General features: G+C 35.6%; 1 protein-coding gene across 1 annotated transcript in view; it reads right to left on the reverse strand.

Annotated features, from left to right (window-relative positions):
- Nucleotides 1-6,887: 6,887 nt before the first annotated feature.
- RORA (RAR related orphan receptor A) overlaps nucleotides 6,888-12,081 on the reverse strand; it is a 96,693-nt gene continuing 91,499 nt past the window's right edge. The window contains exon 10 of the mRNA XM_068552834.1: nucleotides 6,888-10,779. Coding sequence (XP_068408935.1) covers nucleotides 10,615-10,779 — 165 coding nt within the window. The 3' untranslated portion in view covers nucleotides 6,888-10,614. The remainder of the gene's footprint in view (nucleotides 10,780-12,081) is intronic.

The following is a 12,081-nucleotide window of genomic DNA, read 5'->3' on the forward strand; positions in this document are numbered from 1 at the left end:
AAAGAGAGAATGGTAGAGGATGGATGTGAGACTTGCTAGGAGGTGACTATCATAATTAACTGTGAGTGAGGCCAAAATTAATTTTTGTTCTCTAAGCACAGAACAATTCATAGTTGAAGCAACTTCCCCCCACAAAGAAATCATTCTGGAATTAAAAATATTGTTTGAGAAGTCTATCAAGCAGATAAACAACAAATGGATTACTGAGACATGAGTATACCTTACTAGAGTCAATATTTCCCCTTCAAAGGAGAGAAAAAAATCCAGAATCAAAGTAAACACACAAACACTAGTTTGTTAGCTCCTCACATCATAGATAAATGACATTAGCAAAAAACTGGATTTTTCTCCAGCTCACAACTGGTGGTACAGGGAAAGGATAGAGTGCCTGTTAATCTAGCAAGAGGCTTCTGCCACTCTTGGGAATCTAGGCTTGCCTTCAGAAAATCTGGGGATCCATCAATGCGATTCATGATGTTTGTTATACGCAATGACTTCTGGGATCATTTCAAATATTTATTTTATAAAGTGCAAGAGACGCTTAGGTATTATAGAATGTGGGTGGAGGGAAAGCCCAACTCAGTTGCCTTTGTTCTGACTTCTGAATATTTTATAATTTGAATGTCCTTGAGATTACTTTGGAAATAATTTATGATGAGGTTTTGCATCATTAAAATAGTGTGATATTTAGCTGATGTTAACCCTGTTGGTTTACTCTTATCTGATCTACTCAAGAGAAGGGGGTGGGTCTGGGATGGTACAATGATAGCCCAGTAAAGCCAGATTTTTAAAAAGTCTTTGGCATCATTAAAGTCTTTGGCATTATTCTGACATTCTATTTTAATGATTTCTAAAGCAAAGATGACAAAGTGTGGTGTGCATTCAGGATTTCTCCCCTCCTGCACTCAGGGCAGGTATCACTGATCAGTCATGGTCCTCCTTTAAGAATCCTCAATTCTGCATTTCTGGCAGCTACTATCAATCAATAGACGTTAACTCACAAGTTGAGCTTTCTTTCTTTCCCGTTTCTGATCAAAGGGTAGCTTGATCCTTGTATATGTGTTTTGTCCCCTGCAAAATAGAAATGAATTATATTTTTTAAAGTACTACACTATAGACCAGTGCTTCTCAAACCTTAATATGCAAACCAATCACCTGGGGAGCTTGTGAAAATGCACATTCTGATTTAGTAGGTCTGGGGTGGTGCCTAGGATTTTGCATTTCTAACAAGGTCAAGGTCGCGGGTGATGCCAGTGCTACTGGTCTGTGGACCACACTTTGAGTAGCAAGGTTCTACTACTCCATTCTCTGGAGACAAGATGTAAGCTAGAAAACTCTGTACAATGCAACTCAAGAACCAAGAAAAAAGAAGAAAAACAAGGCAAGTGTTCCATTAGAAGCTGAAATTTTATTATAGGATAACAGTACATAAAGCACATCTAAAATTGATGTGTTCAATGCACTTTTAATAAAGGTAATGTAATATTAAAGGTACAGTTTCTAAGTACAATATAACAACATTCATATTAGAATGAAAATCGGAGTATTTAAAAGACAACATTAAATCTCTCTTTTTTTACAGCTTGTATGTACAAAATGAATCAAAATATTTTTTTTTTTTAATTCAGGACTCAATAAAATAACAAACAGCTGGAAATAAGCAGACTACTGTAAGAGTGAATTGAAAAGAAAACCCAATGTAAGTGAAAAGTTGGATGATCCTCTAGTAAAGATCATTAGCAAAGTTTTAGTACAATACTATTTTTAGGATTTCCATAAATGGCTTGCATTTTTAGTGTGGCAGAAAAAGAGTTTTTACATACTGTACACAAAACAGACAGCATATATTTATAGGTACAGTATTACTGTTTCCAAACTTGCATGTATATTTACAGAAGGCTGAGTTTGTTACTCACAGAGTTTTGTGAAATTTGTGTGCTTAATCCTCAAGACCTACACACAATTAGAATCAGCATTTCATGTGGTCTTTTAAAATGTGGCTTTAATACTTAGTTGTAGAAGAAAGTTTTAACCATAAGGCTTGGCATACTTTATAAATTTACCAAAACAACCCAGGAAAAAAGTTTGAATTGGGGCATACTTTTTGTCATTTAACAGTGATCAAATGCTGACATGTTCTGGCCATTGTGCAGACACAATGAGATACAATCTCTATCCTCAGGAAGCTTAGGATACTAAATGGTGCTTAAAAAAAAAAGATTTCAATTCCTTTCTAAGCGAAGCAATAAGGAATGATGTGATTTGTATCAAAAGAGATTTCTCCCTAAACTGTAGCCAATTCACTTTAAAAGGTTAACTATTAGCATTAGCTCTCATTAACCACATGATTGCATTTATAATTAAGGTAACAGCAACTCTTCCATAAAAATGGAAAATGTCTAGAATTGTGGGTAAATATTCAGTGCATGGAAGCCAATAACCATGGCTTGAGAATTTATCACCTTCAATTACAAAAAGTGCAATAAACAGAAACATTTGCTCTATATTTATAAATTGCTCAAAAATCTTTGCTAAAGATCTTACAAATTCAGTAATATCACAGAACAATTCTAATCAATATTTAATAAGGTTAACTACATCCTTAGTTAGATATTTGATATACTTTGATTTTTTAACAATGCCGATAGGTCTTGGAAGAACAGGTGAAAGAGTTTAACTAAGCTCATTATTAAATGACTTTTAAAATGAAGGTCCTTCACTCAGTTCATGGAACTGGTTGAGGTCATGTTAACACAGAACACCCCTTGTCAAAGTTGCTTTATGGCCAATGTTCTGCCATGATAGCGGACATCTATATACTTCTCATGGCTCAGGTAGGAGGGGAAAGGTTTATTCTGCCATCAAGCCACCAAGGATACTTTATATAAGTGCCTATTATCTATAATAGGAGCTAATACATAACTCTGCCAGGTGCCAATAATAAGGTGCCTTAGTAAGAAAAAAAATATTACTCCATTAAACTAGAGTGTTTCTTTAGGATCTTGAAGGCCTGGCAAATTATTTTTCAGCTTAGGAGATATGGTATAAAGCCAAGTAGCAAACATAAAGTAAATGCTAATACGTTTTTATATATCCATATTTATAAACAAATTCACCCTATAGATGTCAAATATCCATACTAAGGAAGTAATTTTATCCTAATTAAATACACTCTAGAATAATTTATATAATGATATTATGTATTTAAAGAGAAAAGCATGTCCCAAATCCAGCACTCTGATACAGCTGCCAGTTGGGCACAGGTGTATATATATATATATATATATATATATATATATATATATGTATGTATATGTATATATATATACAAATATATAGTTATACTCAGTGAAATTAACAAGACCCAAAGGTGGTATTGTCTAGGAATAAAAGGGGTTTTTTTTTTGTTCACAAAAGTAACTTATCTAGCACCGCACATCAGAAAAACACAAAAATAGCACACTCTAGTTCTAAACAGCTATGTCTAAAATAGATTATATAGTAAAACCAGTATCATACAGCATATTGTGGATTTGATAAACAGATAAATATTTGCACTGAGTAGGCTGTTTATAATATAACATTTTCTTATCTATACAGAATGAAAGCCAAAAAGTTAACTGTATAGAGATGTGCAGAACAACATTAAATATTATGACTCAAAAGCAGGGACGAAGGTAAATTTGAAAGAAGAGTAAGAGAGAAAATGTTTACAGGCCATTACAAGTTCTTAAGTTAATAGTAAATAAGGAATCAATTGCTCAAGTTGAAGAAAGCAGTAAACAAGAGATTGCATTTACATGCAGATGTCTAAAATTTGTACTCTTTTTAAGTCTATGCACAGAAGTCATTTGTTTTATTGCTTGACATTCAGTTATGGCTAGATTATTTAACCTATTTTTTTTTTTTTTTTTGTACTTTGGAAACAAGAATATTGTTAAAGGTGCCATAAAAATGGACAACATTGAAAACGGTTTGCAAATAAACCACCTAACACTGCAGTTCTTTATACATATTAAAAGCCTTGTCTGGGGTTTGTCATACGTTAAATATATTTAAACTGGGAAAATATGTTGTAGCTTGAAGCCTCCCATTGGCCCAAACATCCAATACAAAAACACATCTCCACAAAAGGAGCAGGCAGACAATACAGGTACATTTAAAGAAGCAGCCAGCTAATGTCCTAACGTTTAAAAATTTACCACTGTTTTATATGAGATTTCAAACCATTGTGGATAAGGAGAGAGTTTTGGATTCAGGAAGATGTGTACAGTACATACGGATTTTGTGTGTGTGTGTGAAATCAGATTCACTATATTGCTCAAGAATTATCTGCATTTACATATGCAATCTGTTCAATGATAACCAAGTTCCTAGAGATAGTATTCATCCACATTAAAGTAATAACGAGGGAGAACGGAATCACACACGAATACTGCAAAGAATTTAGTTGCTCTTACAGAACAACATAATGGCATGTGCAGCATGTCAAAGCTAACAGCAAGCGATCTTTCATCAGTTCTTAGAAGGGAAAAAGAAAAAATAAGTGTGATATTACTAATGTGGCAAACACACTAAATGTCAACAGCAAACATGGATTTTCTAGGCATCTACTTAATATTCTCATATTCACCTTCTTAACATAAGACTCCATGTTATGTTGCATTGCAGAAAAAACATTGTTTCTATTTGATTGAATATTCTGTCATTCATTTATAAATAAATAAATGACTGAATGTATTTATTGCTCTAAGTTCTGAGGGTCTGGTTAAACATGGAGATTTCCCCCCCATCTACGATGTCTCCTTGGTATGAAGCCAGGCTTCTGGATTATTTTAAAAACTGTACTGAGAGCCTGACAAAAATGACCACAATTACACAAACAAATAAGCAAACAGACCCAAAAGTGAAACCAATTGCTTTGTAAAGACATTGCTTGCCAGCCTGCTCTTTTCTTAAGAATAAACAATAATAATTGGATGAAATAATAATAACAGATGAAGATTTACTGTTGCAATTGCATTTATGGGCATATAATTTGATCCACAGTATAAAGTTGTTTTTATGGGGTTCTGCTGTGTCATATCTTTGTAAGTAAGAAGTGGCAACCAAATGTTATAATATGTACGTCAGTAATGTCTGTGTGTGTGCATATATATATATAGAGAGAGAGAGAGAGAGAGATTTCTGCCATTTCCCATAGTCTGTCATCAAAACAAAGTGATGGTTTCTTTTTTATCTAAACAACATGGAAAGTTATCCCAAATTTTGCTTTTCCATGGTGGTAAGAAAACATGTAAAGCTTCTTCTGAAAGTGTATTCTAGGTGTGCAGGAACCAAAGCCAACAATTACAGTGATGTTCACTGACCTTATGGAAAGTAATATATCGAAATATTACTTTCAAAATGCTTCAAAAATGTAAAATGTAACCCTAAAAGCTGGCTCACATTGCTGTTACACTGGTGGGTTTTGTTTGTCTTTAAACATTAGCTCTCGTACAGATTACAAATGCGAAAGTAGAAGAATTGTGTTACATAAAGAGATTTTTTTGGTTTGTTTCTAGAGGAGAACATGGTGAAAATGGGAGTTATTTGCTGGTATTTGGGGAAAAAAAACCCAATGTTTCATCTTTTACCTCTCTCACTGCACTGATAGGTAGGGCTCTCATCTCATTACTGCTTTAAAAATTTTTTATCCATGCTATATAGGATTTGGAAGAATAGTTTTTAACATATAATGCTATAAATATACTTATCAAGAATATTTTAATTATTAGAGAAATGGTAAGTGGAGTAGGCAGGACTGTACTTCGAATGATGCTCTTTGTTGATATATGACCTATTAATTTATCTTTGGAACATACTGGCATCACTTTGTACTGCTCTGGAAGTTATTCAATGTTTTTAAGCATACAAGACTGAAGAACGCATACATTTTGAACAAAACCAAATGAACAACAGTGAAGTTCATACACACGCGCAGTTCTACACAGTTCACTTGTGCCTTGGAGGGATAGTATTATCATTATTATTAACAATACAAAACACAATTTTGTCCCAGTAGTACTGGCCACCCTGTTTTAAGAGTTTTAGAAGATCCCTGAGCACATTATTTCTGACTCTTAACCCCAACTCCAAAGTGATAGGGCTTCTATTGTTGATATCAAGGTGGATTGTCATTCACAGTAAGTCAATTTTAAGGTGCTTATTTACCCTTTTTTTTCACCAATCAGCACAAAGAACTGTCAGAAAATAACTTTTTATTATTATTATCTTCAAATAATAGCACTGGAAGGACACATGATTTAAACAATCAATGTTTGAAACAGTGGCTTTAGGATTATTATCTGGCTGCCCCTCAACAATAACAAGTGATTCAGTCGACATTCCTTAGCCAAAAACAAAAGGCAAAAAAACCACAAAAAAACAAAACAAGAAACAAAACCAAAAAAAAACTGTACAAATATGTATTTTTCCCTGAGGGATCAAGGTACACCCGCAAGTGCTCTATGTACATATTGCACTAGAGAGGAATGAAGAACATGTGCAAAAAAGCAACAATGAGAGAAGCTTACATCCTACTTAAACCTTTTCATTAAAGATTCTACTAGGTTGTTTTGCATTTTGGAATGTCGGAACACAAACAGTTATTCCTTAAGTCTAAAACTAAAAACACGTATTTCTACTATGGCACATTCAATGAAATAAAAAGTTTTCCAAAGACAGATAGACAAATTCCATCAAGAAAATAATACAAAGTTTGTTTGTTTGTATTTTTTTTTTTAGAAAATTACATTACTTTCTTTCTTTGTTTCACATTACAAAATCTTTTTTTTTTTTCTTTACACAAATCACATTTTATTGCAGGAATATTTCAAGTGCCATCAAATATTTATAGAAGGGTTAAAAAAATAGAAGTCTCTCTAAAGTGGTCCAGACAAGGCTTTGTATAGAATAAATCTTTTTTTTCCCATCTTCTAGTTTTGATTTAAGTATTTTGAATACATTTTCTTTTCCATTGACACTTAGTAGCCTAGAAGCGGTTCGACACACACACATCATACACACGAAAACCATACACACAGACATAAACACACACACACACACACACACACACACGCTCCCTCCTCATCTGACCCTCAGCCCACCCCCATACACTCACAGAGATCTGAATATCCACACTATAAAGAACAACCAAACTTAGAAGCAGTGTCTTAAGTCATGTTTTCTTTAAGTTAGAAAGGGTGAATTAGGATGCTGAAGACTTAAAATAAAAACCCACACCTTTAAAGCAAACTGGGATGCTGAACACTTAAAAAAAAAAATCCGTAGCTTTAACCACAATTTGCAAACTGCCCCCAAAAGCACTTTCATCTGCACTTTTGATTTCATTGTGACCACGGCCAGTTTCTTCACAATATAATGCAATCATTTGGACACCACTGTAACCGAAGGTATTCAGGCTCTGTGCAAAAGCCTTATTTACCCTATGTTAAAAAATGTATAAAAGGCATTACAGCAGCCGGGATAACAATGATGTGATTCCAATCTTTAAAAGACTGTTGGACATTTAAGGTTAGGAAATTTTAATTACAAGAACGATTACTAATAATTGTTCTATATCACCAAGTGTTTTGTGTCATCACACAGGTGTTTCTATAATAAGGAAGAAAATAAAAATACGAAGTTTTTCACATCCTTCTCTGTACCTCATATTTTTTTCAACAGAGATTATTGTTTAACTTCAGATCCCAACTTCGATCCGAATAATAGTTGTTCCCTCATTTCACCTAGCACGCCTCTATTACTCTCTACTCTGTTCCTACACCGTCGATGTACTTAGTCTTAAAGTCTCACACCCTGTTTTTCTTTCACAAAGACCTAGTAGCAGCATCATGTCAATGTATCTTGGTTTACTCTAAAAGCAATGTCACCGTGGTGTGACTATTACTGAGATTAGAGCTTTTTTTTTTTTGCATTAGGTACATGCAAAATCCTTTCCGGGGAAAAGGAATTTAAGTTCAACGTTGCGTTCTCTCTCACCCTCAGAGAAGTTCAATTAGCTCTCATCATTTCACAAATGGACACTGGAATTAGGTTTAGTTGCTCTTTAACGCGCTAGCACCTGAGGCTGGTCATATTCAGAAAGCTTTGGTTAAAAAGAAGTTAATAGACTTTAATAAAACCATCCCCAAATTTAGTGAATCAGAATGACCAAAAAACAAAAACAAAAAACAAACCAAAACCAAAATAAAAACACACCATTTCCCCCCAAAGGAGAAACAACAGGAAAAAAAAAAAAAAAATGGATAAATAAATAACCGAACTAAGCTTGGTACTCTTTTCAGAGTATAAATACTATTGATCTTTCAAGGAACTATGCTTATTTAAATAAAAAATTTGATTTAACCCTTCTTGCCCAAATATAAATACTATATGCTGATAGTTACCTCTCTATATAAAGTCACATAAAGTTTTATATGCTTGTAAGAAATTTAAGTAAGTATTACTCTCGTCTTCTATTTATGGCGAAACCCTTACTATATTTTTGAAAAAACAATTTTTTAGATGTCATTTAGGCTTCATACACACTTCGGTGTGAATAATTCCTTCCCCGTTTCCAAGTCCCTCAGGAAACAAGTCAGAAAGCCAGTGCAGTTAAAAACAGAGTAGAAGGCTCTGGGAAACTCGTGCTTGATGACCCAGCACGACAGCAGGAGCCGAATTCCTGCAGAAGATTTGGGAGGGACCCTGGAGGTAGGGGAGATGCTTTCTTCACTGTAAAGGGCTGCTTGGAAACTCCCACCTTTACACTATGGGAAATGTTCTCTTTTCTGTACAAACATGGTCTTCGATGGCAGACCAGAAGTTTGAATCCCACTCCGAGTGTGACTAAAATCATCATCTAAATGCCTACATTCCCAAAGGTCACTTATTTTAAAATATGCACACTTGTCTATCAGACTGTTCCTTCTCCCTTCCCCCGCTGGGAATTATTAAAAAAAAAAAAAAAAAAGCCACAAAATTAAACAAAAACAACTCAATATTTCTCACCTGAACACAAAAGCCAAACAATCTTCTAAAGACTTAATAAAATAAATTACAGTCCACAGTTTTCTAGTGAAGATAAATACAAAAGTAAATGTTTGCAGCTTGCATCGACTTCACTTTAAAGGCTTAAAATATTTAATACTTAAATAAGAGAAACTGGTTCAACATCGCACGCCTCCTTTGCCCTCCTATCCATTGACTATGAAATATGGAGAACACAGTGTTCTAGAATGACACCATCTAGAGGCAGTTAGTCTAGAAACCATTCACTCTGAGATAAACTCTCAGGGTTCCTAGATTATACCAAGAACATAAACATTCACAAAGTAAATGCTTCATGTTTTCACATGGGGAGTGTGCATTTGCTCCAGATATAATCTTTGGGTCCTTCTTCTAATAAAAGCTAGATTCTGATAAATATTCTGGTTACTGATCTGTTCTTAAAGCATAAGAACTCCAAGTTGAGGCTGAGTCCATACAACTACGCAGCTGTGCAAAATGAGCCTCCCTTCCCCTGCCTCAATGAGGTGGCATTTTCAAAAGCTTTGAAAAAATACTGTGCACGAGGGTGTAAGTCCCCAGCACCAATCAATCAATCACTCAACTTTGTATGAAGCATAAACACATCTATCCTTACACTGACCCAAAAGCAAAGTACAATTTAGGGAGAGTTCTGTTTCTAATTCCAAATTCATGTGTAAAAAAAAAAAAAAAAATTAATCCAACAGCGTGATTTCTAGATATGACCAGCCAGTCTTTTAAAAGTAATTGTGTAAACAGCAGCATAAATACCTCCCGACGTACCTTCCAAGCCTTCTCAGTTAAACTTGTGTTTCTGGTGCACATGCGACACGACAGTGAACACGCCAGCATTTAATTTAAAGAAAAAAGGTGCAAAATGAAAGTGCCTTATCAATTCAACAGGAAAAGCTACACCAGTAACTACATTTTATATTAATTAAAACAATATATAAACAATATCTCTTTTAGCTATATATAGTCTTCATGCCCATTTACCCTGTAATATATTATAATGCTATTGTTGCTAGTGCTATGGACCCTTTTCGTGCCATCCTGCTGACTGGCAATAATCGGTGAAAAAATAAAAACTTCCTTCATGAGACAAACAGCAAGTTGTGCAGAGTAATGCCGCAACCTCCGCTATGCACACCAGTCACCGATTAGTGCTGGACTCTCTGTTGTTACCGACAGATGTAGAAAGTCTGTGGGCAGTGAGCTACAAAAAAAGGACATCCTCTGACCTTAGTACCCGCCTTCTGTTGTAAACAGAGGTCAATGATCAAGAAGTCGAGACAGAAAAAGGGTCCATATCTGTAGGCATAATGGAAATCATATGCATGAGAAAAACAAGTTCAACTTTTATTTGTTTTCATTGTTTCCCCTCCTTTGCCTGACCCCGATCACCAAAGGATGTGCAGTGTGGTGGCGCTCCAGGTCTGTGCAGGGCCATATAAAGTGTCTCGGTTAATTTGTTTGTTTGTTTGTTTGTTTGTTTTTCATTGTTTGGACTTCAGACATTCTAGAAGTGCTTAGGTGATACATTTACCCATCAATCTGCATTGCTGGCTCAAATTCTGAAGTGAACAATTCCTTGTATAATGGAGGAAAATGAAGTCGCACAATGTCTGGGTATATTGCTTTAAACGCCATTAGCTTTTCTGTATGTCGTCCACATAAGGCTCTTAATGTAGACACCTTGCATATTAACTGTAAGTGGAAGAAACGACATAGGGTCAGGAGAGAAGAGACGTGAGAATCAAAAATCAGGGCACCTGGATGATCTTCAACATTGTTTACAATGGTGAGACACACTTGAAGCAACTTAAACGTCTAGTAATAGAGGGAGGGTAAAAATAAATGATGACATAGTCATATCATAGAATACCAGGTATACATCAAATATGATTTTGAAGACAAATAATTTGTAACCCAAAAAGATGTTCATAAGCAAAAGAACCCAAGTGTCTCACCTCCTCCTCCTATTCAAACATGCTTTCTGCTCTACCGTCCTGAACCCCGCCCTCTACCACTGGGGAAAAGGAAGACATGTGGTAACAGAGAAGTGGGCAAGGGGACAGCCACCGGTAGGTGAGGTCACTGCAACTAGAGATGACGGCATCCCCTACATATTTTATGCAAAATGAGTACTAGTCAACTCCAGTGACAACAAGTTTCTTCTGGAGAAAGAGCTCTGCCTAGAACAAAGCAATTCTGGGTCTGAGCAAGAGGCCCTGACTGGAAAACAAAAAAAAATAGTCAGCAGGCCTGGTGGAAGTCTCAGCATTGACTATTTACCTGTTGAGTATAATAGCATGACTTGCAAAAATGCTTTTTAAACTCTAAAGCACTGTACCGCACAAAATATTTATTATCTCCACCGAGAATAATCCTAAGAAAACATTTTCACCAGAGCATCGATCTTGGCCATGTGTTAAGTGCTCTCTATAATCAAAGACCCTAATGGTACCCTTGCACTGGGGCAAGAAGATGGAGAAAAAAGTTCTTCTTCCTTCTCTTTCCCAATCCTGCCTCAGTGTCTCATTTAACAGATGCAAAGTCAAAAACAAAACCACAGGGCTTCCCTGGTGGCGCAGTAGTTGAGAATCTGCCTGCTAATGCAGGGGACATGGGTTCGAGCCCTGGTCTGGGAAGATCCCACATGCCGCGGAGCAACTAGGCCCGTGAGCCACAACTACTGAGCCTGAGCGTCTGGAGCTTGTGCTCTGCAACGAGAGGCCGTGATAGTGAGAGGCCCGGGCACCACGATGAAGAGTGGCCCCCGCTTGCCGCAACTAGAGAAAGCCCTCGCACAGAAACGAAGACCTAACACAGCCATAAATAAATAAATAAATAAATAAATAAATAAATAAATAAATAAATAAAATAAAAGATTACTATTAAAAAAAAAAACAAACCACATTTAACCCCCCAACTTCCCCTTTCTGACCTAACCTAGCTATCAGGAGAAAAGAAAGAAAACAGAAAATAATCCAAGAAAGAATAGGGCTG

The sequence above is a fragment of the Eschrichtius robustus genome, chromosome 1, assembly GCF_028021215.1.
Source record: "Eschrichtius robustus isolate mEscRob2 chromosome 1, mEscRob2.pri, whole genome shotgun sequence".
NCBI lineage: Eukaryota > Metazoa > Chordata > Mammalia > Artiodactyla > Eschrichtiidae > Eschrichtius > Eschrichtius robustus.